This window comes from Rhopilema esculentum, chromosome 9 (assembly GCF_057945365.1).
Source record: "Rhopilema esculentum isolate cy_ngs chromosome 9, ASM5794536v1, whole genome shotgun sequence".
Taxonomy (NCBI): Eukaryota; Metazoa; Cnidaria; class Scyphozoa; order Rhizostomeae; family Rhizostomatidae; genus Rhopilema; species Rhopilema esculentum.
In genome coordinates, this window is record NC_142823.1 from 3274209 (window position 1) to 3293663 (window position 19455).

The 19455-nt window shown below is 35.1% G+C and overlaps 1 protein-coding gene across 4 annotated transcripts in view; it reads right to left on the minus strand.

Moving 5' to 3' along the window:
* Positions 1–669: 669 nt before the first annotated feature.
* LOC135688795 (putative 3',5'-cyclic phosphodiesterase pde-5) overlaps positions 670–19455 on the minus strand; it is a 41412-nt gene continuing 22626 nt past the window's right edge. For 3 of the 4 annotated variants that reach the window (XM_065205807.2, XM_065205809.2, XM_065205808.2), the window contains 20 exons: positions 18199–18257; positions 17784–17834; positions 16862–16920; positions 16199–16250; positions 15604–15734; positions 14603–14695; positions 13673–13741; positions 13130–13185; positions 12958–13016; positions 12593–12631; positions 11766–11866; positions 9489–9536; positions 8325–8411; positions 7679–7829; positions 7082–7237; positions 6251–6423; positions 4859–4970; positions 4030–4110; positions 3115–3203; positions 670–2744 (listed from right to left, as the gene is read on the minus strand). In XM_065205807.2, the coding sequence (XP_065061879.2) occupies positions 2435–2744; positions 3115–3203; positions 4030–4110; positions 4859–4970; positions 6251–6423; positions 7082–7237; positions 7679–7829; positions 8325–8411; positions 9489–9536; positions 11766–11866; positions 12593–12631; positions 12958–13016; positions 13130–13185; positions 13673–13741; positions 14603–14695; positions 15604–15734; positions 16199–16250; positions 16862–16920; positions 17784–17834; positions 18199–18257 (1976 nt within the window). In that variant the 3' untranslated portion in view covers positions 670–2434. The remainder of the gene's footprint in view (positions 2745–3114; positions 3204–4029; positions 4111–4858; positions 4971–6250; positions 6424–7081; positions 7238–7678; positions 7830–8324; positions 8412–9488; positions 9537–11765; positions 11867–12592; positions 12632–12957; positions 13017–13129; positions 13186–13672; positions 13742–14602; positions 14696–15603; positions 15735–16198; positions 16251–16861; positions 16921–17783; positions 17835–18198; positions 18258–19455) is intronic. The other variant, XM_089110077.1, reaches the window with a different exon arrangement.

The window sequence follows — 19455 nt, forward strand, 5'->3', positions numbered from 1 at the left end:
ATGGCAAAAATCTGCAAAAGACCTCATTTCATTGAAAAAGAGCAAGTTACTGTGTCAGGCACAGTTATCAGCAAGCAGCCTGTACAATAAGAAGCTCGCATTTACTATCAACCTGTGACCTACAATCACCGCCATAAGATACGACTTTAGCCACTAACGTCACAACTAAGGGGGCTAATTGACCCATTGAGTCATCTCCTAATCGAAACAATATTGGTTTAAATAAAATAACGTTGGAGATTAGGAAGTACATGTTTTCAGGTGAAATGGAGTACATGTTTGTACGATATTTGCCTAACAGCATTGCTCTTAGGGAGGGGGTTAGAAGAAACAATATTTAGAAAGCAATGAAAATATATAAAACAAGAATCCGGTTGATGGGAGTTCTAGGAAAAATTTGAAAATTCAGTTTCAGGAAACGTTTGGCAAAAACTTGAGTTTGTCTTAGAATTTTTTTTGACTGACTTCATTTTCACAATAATCTCTCAGTTTTCATGCAAAATCAACATCTTATACACAATAAAACTAGAAAATTTGATGTCTCAAAATCATTTTATCAATTTATTTTCAAAGTTTAGTCAAATAATATTTATAATTGTCGTTACTAATTTATTCATACTATATTTAGAAATAAATGCAGAGAAAAGATAAGACAAAAAGACAAATAGATAATTTTCACTGTGATTAATTAACATAGTTACATATATTTTCATATTTAATTCAATCATAAATTAACCGCAAGGGTGATAATTACAATAACTAAACTCTATGGGTGCTTTATCAAGCTCTATTTTTGAAATTAATGGTGCTATGCACATTTATAAGCACTTTAAACATACATATATACAATTAAATAAACGTATTTTTCTTTACATCATTTGTGCCATTCGGTAGCAACTTCTACACAAACTTTCAATATCTTTTATATTATCCTTGGTATGTTCTATCTAAATCAATACTAGTCTTGAATAACTGGGATTCTGGCGTTGTGAACTCTACAAGTTGATCAGAGACAAAATAGATAACTGGCTCGTTGCGTTAGGAAAGGGTAATGAAAGAAAAACAGGAATATCATTGTTGAATTAAAACTGAAAATGTAAGAACATAACGACGAGTTAAACTCTAGGCCTCAATGTTTCAAAATCAACATGTGACACCGTACTTGCTTGAAATGAGATCCTATTAGCTCTGTAATGATCAACTGACACGAGTTTTGTGAACTTGACGAACGATACAAGATTATTGTAGCAAAAATCTGTAAATTATTATTTTTTGAAATTTTGTATTCTGGTGTCTTCAGATTCAGAATAACCTCCAATGAGGGCAGGAATGATTATGGTAACTTTTTGCATTTGGGTATGAAAAATGGGAGGGGGACGAAAATAAATGATAGATAGAATCGAGCAAAGATTGCCAAGTAATTTCACATTTAACTTTTCAATTGATAAGATTTATTTCAGAGCAAAGGTGACCTTCTTTGGGCGTCGCCTTGCTTGCACTAATTTTGTGATTTGTCCTGATTGTTACGTCAACACGATAACAACTTCAAATGCAAATGTAATTCGAGCCTAGGAGAAAATCATAATCCAAAGCCTATTAAAAATAAACAACATATTTTTCTTTTTAAGAACAAAGCCAGAAGTCTTTTAAAGTAAAAGATATATACATTTTCACTTCAAAGGTAGATGCAATCAAGTACCTTGCTGTGATCCACACTTTGCGAGTTAGGGATACATTTATGCGAGTGACGAACCAGACTTTCTATTGGACGAACAAGACTAGCAAGGAAGCTTTATAGTTCCAGCAACTCAAGCTATCAGCCAATACGACTAACCGCCATGGCCAGAGGAGAAGACGGGGCCTCGTTTGCTAATTACAACAATATCACCGGATTACGCTGTACATAAACACGTTCATTTGCATTTCCAGGTTGCTGTTAAAGAGTCCTAGGTTCACAGTTTGTTAGAAATTATTCATGAAATGAGAATGTGGATTCTTTGGGAATTCTGAAGGAATTTCTGGGGCGAAAATGTCAAATAAAGTTAAGCAATTGTTACTACGATAAACATTTAAAGCATATTTTTCAAAAGAAAGAAGGATTTATAATGAACCCTTTAGCAACCACCAATCAACTATTAACCATTTTTGTCAAATATCAAAGTTGGCTATTAAGGTACACAAGATAACAAATATCTTCTGGGAAGATCTTTTTATTCTCTCTTCAACCTTCTTCTTATAATCCTTTTGAGATCAAAACCGTAAACAGTATTTTGAGATGTAAACCTTGGGCAGCAAATCATTTCAAAACATTCATATAACGTTTATGGAATACTTTCAAAGCATCATCAATGACATAATTCCTCCCCGCCCACTCCTCGACGAACAGCCAACGAATGCAAATCAAATTTCTAATTCAGTTAAAAAAGTTGCTCGCTCATTGATCGATTTTTTTCTTAGCCTCTGCTGACTTCCTTGTTTTTGCACTTTGTCTTGATTTTGATTTCGTACCGGCTGATTTTAGCTTTTCCTTACCAGAGGACGGCCTTTTTGATTTATCCTCGGTTTCGCCATTGCTAATAACCTCTCTCTCATCCAGAGAGCTAGAGCGGCTTACAGACTTCTCGCTGCCATCACTAATCATCCCCTTCTCGTCTTTGTTGTCATAATTTTTCTCCTTCTCAGAAGACTGCTCTCGCTCTTCATTGGATTTGCTAAGCATGTCTTTCCATTTTGCCAGATTTTTTCTAAAAGAGCGTAAAAAAGTTAATTAAAGGCTGCGATGTGGGCTGCATCATCTTAACTTTAATGAAAACTTAGGCCAGAACGATAAACCATTTTGGAACTTTTCATATTGCAAAACCTTCACAACACAATAATTTGAAATTGCTTAACAAAAAAAGACAAAATAACGTTTTCAAAATAAAAAAACTTTAAAAAGAAAAAAATCAAAGTAAACATAGAACAGATCTTACAAATTGCTACAGAAACTGTTAAGAAAAACAATCTGACTAATCCTAACTTTTTGGATAATACTTAGAAACAATTTTAATATATTCGCATATCAATCTTCAACAAATGAATGATAAACTGCAGATAAAAAGAAATATTTCTTACTTAGCTCCGTCTACAAGAGGTTTACAACCAGGCATAATTCTAAACAGCAAATCGTAGCAAGGAATGCATATGCCAACGAGAAAACCAATCTAAAAAAAATTAATGGTAAAGCACAGCGTGGAATGCATTATTGGCATGAGACAGTATTGTAATAAGTTTCTAATGAAGATACAGCTCCATGATGAATGCGTTTATCAGGCAAGAAGCAACATGGTGAATGTCTATATGAAGTAGTACGCGCTAGTGTGCAGAACAGGACAGTTACGTCTCAGAGTTTCTTGCTTAATGCAATCATCAGGGAATTAGTTAGATATGTACATGAAGTAGTACACTTTGATGTGTAGAACAGGACGGTTCTAAGTCGCAACAACGAGCTTCATGTTTAAAGCGTGAACTAGGCGTTGCAATTTGGTACCGTCCTGTTCTACACACCAACGCGTACAACTTCCATGTAGTTACTCAAACATGTTCTTTGTTTCCTGATTTAGCATGAAACTCAGAACTCCAATTGTTGCTAAACATCAAACCGTGATAGGTTTCTGCATAAAAAATTGAGTCATGAACAACAATGGTGCACGCAGCATTCCATAAACACAGAAATTTAACTGCATAGCCAAAACAAATTCATTTATCTACAAGTTGTGGACCAGACTCTTTGTTAACAGTCAGAAATGCCTCAATAAATTGTCAGATATCTGAAATTCGTGGTTTACACCATCAGTACTCGAGCGATAAACCATTGAGGTAAAATGCCATTAACAAGAGTTAATCTGAAAGTGATTCCCGCGATTCGAAGTTTTAACTTGGTGATTCACGCATTTTATATAACTGATGAGAATCGTACGTTCATTGATTTAAAAGATTTAACTGTGTCTGCAAAAAGAGGATTGAACTTCAGTTGAAGAATTTTCTGACCTGATGTTGGGGTAGCTTGTCAGCCGTATTTCTGTCCATCATCGGAAGCGGAGTTCTCCCCAAAGCTTTCTCTTCGTCACCCTTGGAGTAAGATGATTAGGAAAAAAATAAATTTCCACTTCTGATTTTAAAACTGTTTTCGCCCTTACAGTTTATATTTAAATAAGTCAGGTTTGGTCTGGCTGTCAAATGGTCTATCTTTCAAAAACTCTGCAGAAGAAATGAAGGAAGCATGGAAAGAAGTAAGGAAAGGAAGAAAGGAAGAAAAGAAAAAAGGAAGAAAGGAAGAAAGGAAGAAAGGAAGGAAGGAAGGAAGGAAGGAAGGAAGGAAGGAAGGTAGGAAGGAAGGAAGGAAGGAAGGAAGGAAGGAAGGTAGGAAGGAAGGAAGGAAGGAAGGAAGAATGAAAGAAAGGAAGGATGGAAGGAAGGAAGGAAGGAAGGAAGGAAGGTAGGAAGGAAGGAAGGAAGGAAGGAAGAATGAAAGAAAGAAAGGAAGGAAGGAAGAAAGAAAGAAAGAAAGAAAGAAAGAAAGAAAGAAAAAAAAGGAAGGAAGGAAGGAAGGAAGGAAGGAAGGAAGGAAGGAAGGAAGGAAGGAAGGAAGGAAGGAAGGAAGGAAGGAAGGAAGGAAGGAAGGAAGGAAGGAAGGAAGGAAGGAAGGAAGGAAGGAAGGAAGGAAGGAAGGAAGGAAGGAAGGAAGGAAGGAAGGAATGCGAGACGATAGGGGGGTTGGAAGGAAAGAAGAAGGAAGGAAAGAAAGGAAGAAAGAAAAGGAGGACGGAGAGAGGGAAGATAGAAGGGAGGGATAACAGGAGAATAAAGAATTACGAACCTGCGCGTAAAATTCTTGGAAAATAACTTTGACTGTTTCATACTGAATTTGCCAAGGCTTTGCGCAAGCAGACAAATCCCCTCCAGTCATTGCGACAGCTCGAAGCAATTTCCTTTGAAGAGATGAAAATTGATTGTCTATTCATTACAAGTGTGATGATATTATTGGGAGAAGGTCTTAAAAAGATATAAAAACTGACTAGTTAATGAAAAAGTGTAGTAATGAATTGAATAGTAGAAAATGGATAGTTATTCACTCCAAGCTATAAAAATGGTTATCTTGTTACCGAGTGTCTTTTGTAAGTGAGTTAATCTGTAATTTGAGGTTAAAAGGAATGCCTTATCAAAGAAATTGTTACATGGTTTACATTTCTCAAGTAAATTTGTAAAGCTTCTATGTCTCATCAATAAGCTTTATGTCTACATCAGCAATTGAAGAAAATAAGCTATACATGAGTTGCCGATAATTTTTCCACCTCGAAAAAGTGGAGTTCAAATCAAAATTCTATTGCAAACATCCAGTTAGAGAACAAAAGCTCATTTCTTAAAATTCTTTATGTAGAAGATCATGAAAAGAGAGTAAAATCATTAAAATGACTTAAAGAGGAAAGGGTGAAAAGCTTTGTGCACGACAAAGAGTCAAGCATAATATTCTGTGTTACAACGATTTCATCTTTAGCCACACAGCTGTGATTGAGTGCTAGTGCAAGCAGTTCAAAAATGTTCGTTATTTCTAGCCAATTTATATGGAACTTCAAATAATAGGGAGGATCATGCTGAAAATGAAATAGGAAAACCTGATACGTGGTCAACTTCTACAACCAAAATTATCGACACTATCGTCCTCTCGATTCCATTGCTTCATTCATTTTTACAAAGCAAGGAAATGGTGGCCAGGGCTAAATTAAAGCGATTGACTACAGATTTGATTCGACTCCCGTTACGTAAAATGGTCTGGCTGCTCGCTTCATGTTTGCCCAGTGCTCAGCAGTAAATGGGTACCCAGTGCAATGGCAGCACATTAAAGGTAAAGACAGAGAAAAAACTGGCCATCCTACCTCAAAATTCTGTTGGCCCTGGACAAATACCCTCTCTAATAGCCACTTAGCGTACGTATGAATCGAATACGGGTCTCAACTTAAACTTCACGTAGTGTCACGTTATCATAGATACAATTGAAAGCAGCAAGTTCTTAAAATATCGAATTTACTTTTGTTTATTTCAATTTAAACTGAGCTTGACATTGAACGGTTATTTTTGAAAGACGGAAGATGATTTTCTCCCCCCTCCCCCCTCGCCATCATGTCAATAAGGGAGGGGATAGTGTGGGGCATGCAGAGAAATTCGAGTCAAGCAAAACATACAATAGGGATCAAATTTGAAGTTTATTCACCTGTGCATTTGATTATCAACTTGGAAACCCTCGTTTGATACAATTTCTGTCAAGCGAGCTTTGTTGCCAAAGAACGTCGCTAAATCGGTTGCTAAAATGCAGTCTTTAATGAACCCCAGCACCTGCTTGTACTCTGATGACGACAAGTGGCCGAAAATATTGTGGCCTTCGTGCTAAGAAAAGATATAGGTACATTCAAGTAAGCAAGATGTAGCCAATGCTATGTGAAGAAAAGACGCTGAAAAAAGGCGCTTTAAGACACAAGATGGGTGTAAAACCAAGGTGTTTAAAAATGGTTTTATTGCTGTAATATTCAGGGAAACTGCTCACGCGAAATCAAAAGTTGCTAAACATTAATACTCTAGTTGTTTTCGTGTTCTTCGTACACCGCTTGAACAGGATTAAAAATAGCAAATAAAAGTTGCGCTGTTCGACTCATGAGAGCAATACAATAGATGCAAAAGCAATCCTCACTGGTTCATTGGGGGACAATTATGAGAAGGGGGCGGGTGCAACGGAATAGCAGGTTAAAAGCATATACAGGGTGTCTTGTCCACAAAGGTGACAAATATTTATGGATCAGAAATAATTCATAAATTCAAAGAAAAATTTAAGAGCAGTGATTTAAAGATCCCATTTTTGAAAACTTTAAGTTCCCTAGCATTGAAAATAATAAATGCAAGAAATTGCTTTAAGTAATAAAAAATGAATAGTTGCAATAAGAAAGAAGAGTAGAAGATAAAATAAACAATTTGATGAGAATAATAGTAGTTTAATAATTCTTTGAAATAGAAAATAGGAACCCAATAAAAATCTAGCTCCACGACCCACCTGCAGAATGGTAATAGTCTGATTAAAATGATGATGCTCTAAGGTAGATGTCGTGTAGACGGCCGCAAGAGGAGTTGCCTCATTCTTCATCCAGTCGTTGTTTTTACCTCTGTGATCAAGATCGTGACAAAGACATGCCACATACAAGGCGATCGCCTGCAAAGAAAAGGCCAGCATTAGATGCAGAAGCAAACTCGAATGCCTGCAAATATAATTGCATATGGACTCTCAAAGATCAATTTAGAAGCTCCTGATCTGAGTTGAGCTTAATAAATTGAGCGCTGTATTGTTGTGCAATTCAAATATGGGAATTATCGCAATAAAAGAAATAGACTTCTAAATTTTGAGGCCTAGTAGGAAACCTAAACTACCTTACCAATGGTGAAGTGAAGCTACTATAACAGAATCTCGATTAAATGTCCTGAGAAATTACCTCCCCCTTTAGACATAAAAGACTTTTTATCTTCTTCCTTGAACATTGTTCGAGAAAGCGCTCTTATTTTTAAGGTTTAATGAACTCCAGCTATGAATAACTACTTATCCGGTTCCCTTCAAGTTCGTTGTACCGGATTCAATTATCTACCGAAAGATCCTTACTTCGAGGCCGGAAAGATGTCCTTCCGAGAACTTGATGCAGCAAAACATGCAGTGGGCGACGTTAAACGCGTGGGTCCAGTTGTGATAAGGAACGCGCCGGTAGTTCTTGCGGACGGTCAGAATGAATCGGGAGACCACATCCATATCAAATCTATATTGGTAAAAGAAACAATGTTATATGATAAAAAGGGAAAAACCAGAGTCGGATTAAGGTTGGTGCTACTGGTGCTGCAGTGTTAGGCCCATAAAATAGGCTCAAATAAAAACAGACTAGAATTTTCCTGAAGCAGAATAGGCTCAGTATTAGGCTATTTTTGTATTGCAGTTTCAGGCTTACTATGATCTCAATCTAGCACTAGATGAAACTAAAGACTTTAAGCAACAGATAAGGGTGGCACAAAACCAAGTATTCTAGAAAAAGAAGGATTGTCTGAATGATGTTTCACGAGACTAGTCGTTAGCGGATGTTTTTATACGAAAGATATAAAAAAACTCAATATAAAAATACAATACTGGTGTTGTCTGCAGATAGAAAGGATTCAAAGTCTCCTAGTCGCAATGACAGTTAGATCTCAATTAGTCGACCAGAATTAAAAATATTATTTGTGCCATTAGCTAGCACGAATTTACAAGAAAACACTTTTACCTTTCTTCTCTAAACAGTTCGTCAAACATATTCACTGCTAAATGTGCCATTTGGATATCATCAAAATCATATGCATTGAAGCCAAACCTATAATAAAAAACATCGAAAAATCAAAATAGAACAAGGGTACTTTTCTGTTACAAATAATAGCAAGAGATGTACAGAATACCAGTATTGTCAGTTCCAGCCAGTATTTAAAAACCATCCAGTACACAATTTGGGTTAACAAGCATACTTCAGGAAGCACCTAAATGCGAGAAGTACATTTCGGGTAGGTTGCTGTAAATGCAATTTATATATCTTTTATGTTGGGAGGGGGGGGGGGGGGGCAACTTTATCACTCGATCTCCACGCAACTCTCTGTAATGACGTAAGGGTTTCAAGGAGGTTCCAGAACCATGCCTCTACCGCTTCAGTCCTTCAAAATTTTTACAGGTGAAAATAAATAAATGAATAAAGCTGTACCAAATTTGAAATCTTTTTCTTTTCAGAAATTTGCTTTTGATTGAAGTTATATAAATTATGGAAAAGGCATAATTAGCCTCAGGTAACGAATTCAAAATCGCTATATTTCACATTTAATTCTCAATGTATTTGGATAAAACTTGATTCGGTATTTTATCGGCTAGGTAATCGAAAAATTGCTAGGAATCAACACTGGGATGCATTGCATAGCGGACGTTGCTGCAGGCAAAGGTAACTAGGCCAAACAACTAGTAGTTCCCTGAAAACACACATAAGAGGCATCATGCACCCAAATCTGAATCCAATTATGTGAATATAAAACCAGCTATAAGGAAGCAATGTATGACGTCAACAGAAGTGAAGGACGCCAGTGCTCTCTCAATCCCCTGGGACAGAAATTAAGGAGATTCTTCATAAAGTAGCGATGTTTTTTAAGGAGGTATTTTGTTCATATGAGGGTCTAAAATAGGCTTTTCATGCGGTTAATATTTTGTTAGGTATTTAGTATTTGTCATATTAAAATAAACAGCATAATACATAAGATTATCAAGTAAATCAAGTTTAGAGAAAAAGTCTAAAATTTTAGGAATTAGCAAGTTCTGACATTTGGTATTATATTTGGTTAAAGTCTCAGCCATTCCTTATATTCTCAAACAAGTCAATATGATATATTAATGTCAATAATTTTTAAAAACTCACTTTTCAAGGGATGTGATTGAAATCTGAGGACCAACAGCAGCGCAATCTCTTAATTGAAATAAAAATGTATTAAATAGTAAAACCTGTTTAAATCGTTTCAAATGAAACATGTCATTTGATATACTTCTAAAAAATACGAAATCGAGACAATGACATGAAACCGAGGCTGATAAACTAGGGATGGAAGGTCAGCCAAACTTGAGATAAATGATTATTCTAAAAATAGAAAAACAATTTTAGGGGAAAATTAGGAGTTTTGTTAGTTTTTTCCAGGCAGCGTCTGAACTTTCGAAAGCTTTTTGTGTCCGAAACTATTATAAAAAAATTTAGACAGGTTTTACTATCTCTTGCCTATATTCGCTGCAATTATTGGGGAAGCTTGTAAATTGTAATTCTATAAAGAGAGAAAGAAATTGTACTGCTATAATTTATACGTTTAGAGTGTGTAGTTTTTTAAGTCTTTTATTGACAGTATTGTTAATTGAATAAAATAGGACCCAATAATTGTGGACAGACGTCCCCCACCACCTATATCATCAGCACTACCATAATCTGACACCTTCAATCTTCTCTCTCAGGATACAGGAGCCATCTGCACATTATTTATTCGAAATTGTGCAACCGGGCGTTTTGAAAAGATGCTATTCTCAGAGTGCGTATATGTAAAAAACAACAATTAACAGATATCTTTTAAATCACCAATTCGATATCACATTTTAAAATCCAAATAAAACCGATTCGAAATGAAGACAAATAAATGAAGATCAGAAGCAAATGTTTATCATTTCCGTGCGTTCTAAGGTTGAAAAAGCTCTGCGCTTTTAATTGAAATTATTAAAGTAATTAGTTTTCTAGATTATCATTTAAAACTAACGCATCACTCCTGTTTACACGATAGAACGCATCACTTCTGTTTATACCTTAACACTTTTATTTAATTGAGGCTAATCTACATCTGCAAACTAGATTAGCAGAACAATATGTTACCTCTTCGACTAATAACTTAGTGTTATTGGCAAGTAGCATTTTAAGCTTTTAATGTTTTCTTTGACCTTTTTGTAATTTAAAATTTAGAACAACATGACAAATCTAAAGCTGAATATAAAAACAGTTCAGAACCTTGAGGAAAATAATTTCAAAACATACATAAGAAGCTATAAATGTGTTAACTCATTTAACTGAGCTTAAAATATGTAGCAATATGTTTGTCCGCCAAATTGTGTTCACAATCCTACAGATGAGATATGTTTAGGAAAGCAACCTAAGTAAGGACATTTGACTCACAGCAACTTGAGTGATTCATAAATGTCTTCAACTTTCATAAATAACAGAAGTCACAGCTCAATTATAAAACAGGAATATAATCTCGCGGACCACAACAGGAAGGAGAGCTGATTGAAGAAAAAAATGCTCTCTTCGTAGACGAATTTCATGATTTACCAAGCAATCCAAGTAGCCTTTATCTGTTGTTATTGATTGTCAATCAAAACTTAAAATACTCTTTCTTTCACATGAAAAAGGCAGCTCTGTTTTTCTGCTCATGTATACTGCCTTTCAAGTTACGTTCCATTAAAATTGATATTATTCGTATCAACTAGCTAGGCAATTGCAAAAAAGGGGGTAGAATTCGAAGCGATATCTGCCTATCAAGACTATATAAGCCATGACAATGTATGAAAACATGGAACAGCGTCTTGGTTTGTTGGAATGGTGCCTCTTTAGCTCTTAAACGGTTTTGAAATTGTTTTATTTACCTTTATGTCACAGCTGAGATGCGGAATGAAGGCTCAGGTTGGAGCAACGAGCGACCAGGTACCATCAGCTGTATTCATTTCAAAGAATAGAAGCTGACGCTTTTGGATCCTATAACCCTAGATTCTATCTCTTGCTTACAAAGACACTGCCATGAAAGAAGTAGAAAACCAAACTGAAACTAGGCTAGTCATCCGATAAATGCTTTCGATCCCCCAAGAACCCTTCTTAAAATTTTTAATAAGAAATAAGATATTCATTGATAGTTCACAATTCGCAAACAACCAAAAGCAGATGGAGTGTCACATTTTCATAAACAATATCTGTCTATAGTTCATCAGATGAATGACATAATGTCATCTAGCTATTTTTCAAAGCCCTGTGCAAGTGAATTACAAACAATTAATAAATAGACACATTGTAAATGTCATAGCTCAAATGGTGCCTTTATACACACTATACTGTATATGTCATGGCTCAAATGGTGCCATCATATTGAAGCTAAAGCAAACAGGCTCTACTTACTCGTATATCTTTGCATACGGCACACCAAGCGAGGTCTGTTTCATTTGGGTCATTTCTTGCTCGCTGCACATGCTGTGGTATGACAAAACTTCTAAAGCGACCTGAAAAAGAAATTGATAAACTTACAGTAGAGTCCCGCATAGAAGAATCAAAGGACATCAACAGACTTTTTTTGATTGATCACATTGTTTCATTAAGAAAAACTTTTAGCCTGACAAATTGAGAATAAGTTATTTGAAAGGACACTGTCCCCAAAATTCAATATTGCCAAGAGACACCTATATTGTCATACATTGCAAACACAAGAGAATACACTTTTTGGATGAGCACCTATTGTAAGAACCTGTGACCCGGTAATTCCAATATCAAGCGTACTCTTGAAAAATAAGTTCAATCTTTTGGGACTTCTTTAATATCTGATCAAATAGTGCTAACGCATTTCCTCGCGTATAAAATCACTCTGTCTGAAGGCACACACGCTAGGGTGGCAGAGGATAGGATCTGGGTATGAATAAAGGTTAATATCTTTAAAAATATTGCATTAATACTATCACAGACTGCTATTGCTTCAATAACGAAACAAAAAATCATACTAATCTACAAATCACGATCTGAGACAACTAAGAGTCATATGTCTCAGGGATAATTTTAAAGGTTGTGTTTCTTTGAAAGGGACTTGAATGAGCAGCCTTGTGGCAGTAAGCGACTTCAACCAGCAATATGACTCTATACTGAGCTACGTCATCCAGAGTCAGCCAATTATTCGTTCACGTAAAACAATCTTTGAAGTGTGTATGATTAATCCCATAATAAAAGTTTCCACAAACCTTGTATTTCTGCTCAGATCTTCGAATCTTATCATATAGCTGAAAGCAAAAAGGGAAACATAAAATAAATAACATGCTTGTAAAAATAGCAAAAATCAAATCATCGGGAACTAGCCAAAGTGGTTAGCTAGTGGTAGAGATATTTCTTGAGGTTTGAAGATAAAATCAGATCTTGTTATAGAATGAAACAAGAAAAGAGAAAAAACTACACGATCTCTTCTTTATCTCACTGCACTGACCAAATTGATTAAAAGATTTCATATTGATTAACACTTAATACCCAACAGCATATCAAAGACCTCTTATATCAGGCCTGGTATTTTTTGTATCAAATTGGAAGTAACAATGATAACAACTGACAGTACCTTTGCGTGATGCAATGCCAAGCCACAATAGACTGCGAAAGTTTGGAAAGCTTTTTCGTCTAGCGGTAGAAAAGGAGTATGAGAACGAGATCAGTATGTGATGTTTAATATAGAGATCAGTATAGCAATGGCGTTTGAGGACAAAAAGACAGAGAAGATGGGGACAACATACCTCCAGCTGTGAAGACTCCATTTCGCTTGTTGACCATCTGCACGACGCCAATAATACTGAAATGACGACATAAGACCAGAATTTACAACTGTTTCATACCGATTGTTAACATGGTAGCATTGCTTCACAAATAGCAACAAATTCTAAATAAAAGCTACAGGAAGAGAGGGGGAATTATTATCCGCAAATTCAAAGAATTCAAAGGGGATGCTTGCTGCTCATTATTAGGAAAAAATCTCATTTACCCTTTGAAAATTTAGTTGATGTTAGCAAAAAATTATGATACACAACAGTCTGCAAGGCAAATTGATGCAGATGATATATTGAATGTCTAAGGAGTGGAAAATCATTACATTAAAATCGATAGATAGAAAAACAAACACAGCCTTGCATAGGAAATAAATCAAAACATGTGCAAGCTAAAACTAAACAAATATGAAATTGAAATAGAAAACCTCACATAGAAAGAAAGCTGCTCTTGTGGGAGTGAGGGATAAAGGTGTGATGGTGAGAGTTTAAAAATTGTATTGCAAGAATCCATACTTTCCACGAATAAAGATTGGCATGCAAAGCAAAGTCCTTGTGGTGTATCCAGTTTGAATGTCAACATCCCTAAGGAAAGAGAGAAACAATATCTTACACTATGCTGTAAATGGTAGAAAAATAATGCGGGTTGAACTGGAGTGTGCTTAAGATGTGGCGAAGGAGCTTCTTAACTTCACTGGTTGACTTGAGAAAACAACCAGCAAGAGCTTGGACTGTTATACCATTTAAAATTATCGCTATTTGTGTTCCACGATCTTAGGCAGTGACAGCATGATGAAAAGAAGAATACTTTGGAAACATTTGTAGAAAAAGAAAAGGGAAAAATATTTTGGATTCTATTTTTGTTTAGTAAATTGCAGGGAAGATAAATGTCAAGAAAAATGAAGTGCAAAGACAATTGAATCTTTTAATACTGATGTGGGGAAGATGTAAAAAATTGGTTTTTGATGTTATTCAGCGTAAGGACTGCTTGAATAATTTTCCACAGATAATTTTGAATGATATTTCACCGACAAATGCTTCAAAGTCAAAATGTCTAGAGCCGTTTTGAGATTCAAAGGAGACCTGTATATTAAATCAAAATACGTGAAATCATCATATGTAAAATTTATTCATATATGGTTCTATTACGGCTTTAGAATTTTTATATTCCCTTATGGAATGGCAAATGATGACGTCACAAAAACATATTCTTAAAATCTTTTGCAGTGGACAATAAGACCTGAATGAGGAACATTAAAATCCTGTAGATATGCAAAATCAAGTAAATGTGAATCACAAATCGCCTTAGGAATAGCCACACGAACACAGGTTTTTTCCCTCATCAAATTGTTTTCACTGTGCCATTCTTTATCACCACTTACAAACATTATCTAAAGAATATTGTTATTGACTTTATTTTAATGTCATGGCATACTGCAGACAAACCTGTTGAATCTAGCATCGTCGTAGGCATTGATTATGTTCAATGTTTCTCCGGTTGACGCCACGTGTCCAGCCACTCCTTTAGACTTGGGGAATCTAAACAAAAAAATTCAGAATTTTTGTTTACAACTCGTAGGCGTCTTTCAAGGTTGCATTAACGAACCTGAATCTATAAACCTTAGAGAAAATCTCATTTTACTTGAGTGGTTTTTCTCGTAAAGCAAAATTCATGAAACGTTAAAAACTTAATACAAGGGAATTTTCCTTATAAAAAAATGATGCAAAATTATAATATGCAGACAAAAATTCTTAAAACCAGTTCGAGTGATTAAGTCTAGCTCCTGTCTTTGTTGCAACAATAGACTGTTAATAATCTCCGAACCCTTTAATGTTAGAGAAAGCGGATAGCTAGGTACAACAGTGATCAAATAACAGTGCCTCAAAAAGAGAACATACAACAAAGATTTATTAGAATAAGAGGACTGAATAACAAAAAAACATATGAATTACGAAAATGAAATAGAATATCTTAAAACAGGTAAAACAAAGACTAGATAACATTCCGTCTGATCATAGCAAACTTTGAACTGCTAATTCCGTTTATAATCTACAGTATTTTCATCATTTTTTAAAGTTGTTTTGATTGATTTTCATTTCTTGCTAAAACTGAATTGTACGCAAGCTTTAAATTAGTTAAAATATAAACATGAACTGAAATCAATTTAATATTTAATATTCAGTTTAGAATCTCAAGCTTTATTGGCAAGCTAAAAGATAATCAGTTCACCATTTGAAAGCTTAAAGACTCATTGCTAACAATGGGCCTTTGCGTCCAAACAATGGCAGAAAACTTCTATAGATTAACCGAAAATGATTTCAGACTGTCTAAAAACGCATTATGGGATGCTTGCGTAGCGCAATGACTCATTGTTAGCAGTGAGTATTTAAATTGCAATTTCATGAAAAACAAATAAAAAAAATGACAAAGGTTACTGAGCATTCACCTGATTTCTTTTTGTAATTTTGTATCCAACCCAGTTCCAATATCAAAAATCCTGGCGTAAAGTTCGTTGGTTTTTGTGTCAACCAAAAACAAAGACGTGCGATCTGCATCTACCAAGGTTTGTGCGAAGTTCTGTGAATATGAATCAAAATCGAAAGATTGATTTAAACAAACCATGCAATGTTCAAAGGCTCAAAGTGACGAAAACTTAATAAAAATTTTCAGCAAACTTGCAGGGATTAATTTTTTATTCATCTTGAAAGTTCTATAAAACACACGATTTCATTTATTTGATATTAAGATATTCAAAGTCTAATAAAATAAGATAACAAATGCTTTGTGCTCTATTATATGAGAAAATTAAGGAAGTCGTAGGGCAATGGCCATCCTTCATGGGCTAAGAGTGGATTTGCCCTCTTGAATTGAAACTTTGCTTAAAGTCTCACAGCTAGTTGCTTGTGGGCTACTTGCCCTATAATTAGACTTGATTGAGAATTGAAGCAAGTGCCATTTTAGCTATCTATTCTAGCAACTTTCAGACTTTACATAAATATCTAATTTATACATATCTAAATGTCAAAATTTGATCAACATACCATGATTTTCATAATCACAGTGTCCATGCTGACGATGTCTTGAAATATGGACCTGCAAATGGCAATTGCTGTCATGAAATTGATGCTTTTATCGGCAATATTATAGAAATTCAGCTTTTTAGAAAGAAAACCTGTGCACACATGGAATGCGAATGAACATTTTGCTTCAGCAGCTTAAAAAGCTTTGGGAGATTTCTATGATATGAATAAACTAAATTTGGCTTTTTTTTAATCTGCAACGTTTTAAAAAGCATGTGGTTCTTTTTAATCTGCAACGTTTCGTTTACGAATTAAACCAACTAAATGGGCACACGAATGGTATTAAAAGCAAACTGGTTTGTCTACACGCCTCCAGATTCACTGCAATGTATGGTTCTCCGCTGAAAATACTGTCCTTCAAGCATGCGTCATTAAGGACGAGCGTCAGTGTTACGTCACTGGATAAGAAAATCTCCGGATTTGAGTGCCCACACAAAATCGGATTCGTTCTGAGCCGCAGCGCAGAATTGAAAAGTTACATCCACAAAGACGGACGGCAGATTAATCCACAAAGAAAAATGCACAGATTAAAATATGTACGTATACACAAGGACGGGTTCAGAGACAGGAGTGCGGGATAATGGAGAGCCTAACGCAAATGACAACTATATTCAGAAAACTTACTTTGTGACGTTTAAGAGAAATTCATTCAGCTTTCTTTGTTTGTGCATTGTGTGATACATCTAAAACATATAAAGAAGAATTACGATGAAAGGAAATGAAGAACAGTTTTTTGGCGGTACAGAACTTGGAAATGGCTTTGAAAAAAACAAACATTTCATTTCATAACATGGCTAAAAGCTTTTTATGAAGAACAACAAGGCAGGGTGGGCTGTGTCTGAGCAATTAGTTAGGGTTCTCATGTGGCAAGTTCGCAACTCTAGGAATATTACTCAATCAAAATATTCAAGAAGGTTATACAATGAAAAACATTATACTTTATCAACACAAGAAAATACATAAGTTTACCATCTAGTTCCTTCTCTATTTCATGCTTTCATAATTCATTCTTTCTTTCCCTATTTCATGCTTTCATATTTCATTCTTTCCTTCCCTAGTTCATGCTTTCATATTTCATTCTTTCCTTTCCAAACTTGAGCATAAGTTTAACAGTTGAGTTGACTAATAAATATTGTGCTACATTTGGATGAAGTATGAAACACAGAGCCCTAAGCCTTGAAATCCCCGGTAGCTCTTAAGTAGAAAACCTCTCACATGTCAGTGCTACAGGACCGCAAAATATTAGCATTACTAAATAGCTTTATTTCTCAAGTGAAAAGGTATGATATAAGATGACAATTTTTCGATTGTTTATGGAGATTTGAAAAAGATATCAATATTGGAAAACTCAAAAGCAATATGATATTCTTGAATTTTGAAAAGTTTTCTGTACTGTGAGCGGATTTTCAACTGGTTGCAAAGCAAGAAAACCGCGTATGGAAGAATAATCCTACAAAGAACGTAGACAAATTAATCAGCAATTACGATTTTAACTAGGTTTATAGGGAGGTAAAATAGGGAAACTGTGAATATTAAATCGACTCACCTCTGCATAGTACAGGACAATGCCTCCCCACGTAAGATAACTATTGACGATCTAAGTAAGTGCAAAGTTGAATTTGTAAGAAATATGGTAAAATTTTCTGATGTAAAACAAAAAAATATTTAATCTCTGTTATAAATGGTCCTACACATCGGATGGATGGAATTATAACATTTCAATCCAACGGCAGTTAACATGTATAGATATTTCATATTTTGTCTCCTGTTCGAAGTCTGGTGAATGTTTGAACAAAGAGAAAACTTAAACTGGAGGAATACAACAAAAAACTAATAAAACTTAAAACTCTTGACCAAAAAAGCTGATCGCAATAATTTAACAAAATTTATCATTTAATAATGCAACATTATAAAACATGATTGATAATGAGTTGTTTTTATTCAAAAAGCCAAATCGAAACCTGTTCGTCTTTCTCTGTAAATGCAGGCATGCCGATTACTCGAATCAGTTCCATCACACCTGAAATGGCCATTAATGAAATATGAATAAAATATAAATAAACTTTATGACAAGAGATTACGATGTGCTACGCAAGGTTATCACAACCAGAAAAGCTGTAAAGAGGAACTGAGAGCAAAACCGAATTTTGATAAAATCTTTAACCAAAACAAAGAAGAAAATAAAAAAGCCCGATAAAAAAAGTTTTTTGAGGCTGTTTGTGGAAAGATGTAATCTATCGTGTAATGAAGCTATGCCCTCCCTTTCTTTCACTTACTAACTAAGAGGAACAAAATTTTGTATTCTAGAAGAAAATCGTGAAAATTCTCGCAAGGCAGGGAAGCACACTTGGTAAAGACAAGCGAGACTTCTGATTCTAAACTCTGCGATTTGTTTTTTGATGTGTTATGTTTCGAAGGGAAATTATGATACATAAAGCTATGACCAACGAGAATAAAAATAATACAGTGCTTCTATACATCTTTCGTTTACAACTTAAGAAACTTGAAACACAGATTAAATGATTACTATTGTCATCAATCAGAAAGGTCTATTAGCAGCCCATTCTAAAATCATCTTGTTGGCAATGAGTCAAATGATTCACAACTGAAGATGACCAAACTAGGGAAATATTTACATTGGGTAAACCGTGTCAATATTGCAAGTACTATTATCGATAAGGGCCCTGGTGTTATCAATAAGGGGCCTGTTTGAAAATTTAAGAACAAGTTTAACCTACAAAGAAAAGCCTAAAAATGTATGAATGATGTGAGTCAAAAGGCTCTATATTCGAGTCTTGGACCAGCCGTAAAAATGGATCTTCATTTCCCATCCACCAAGGAGTTACGGGTTGCTCAAGCAAGGCTTGAAAAGTAAAGGCCTTACACCGATTCAACTGGTACGGCTATTAGCAACAAAATAAGCGTTTCTAAGAAAAATAAAACGGACGATGCAGATCGTAAATGTTACCAGCTGAAGGGCAAAAGCAGCTTTATCTATTCAAATTTTGATCAGACAAAAAGTTACCCGCAACAGGGCGAACAGGGTTATGGCCTTTGGTTCACCAAAGATATATTGCGTAAACGTAATCTTTTTTATCCGTCTTTGAAGAACCAGGCAATATCTGCCATATTTCAGATTTAATTTGCATTAGGCCTCATCTCAAAAGCTGTGAAAGCGTGCAAATTTCCACGTCTGCTCAACACAGAGTCACTCAGTC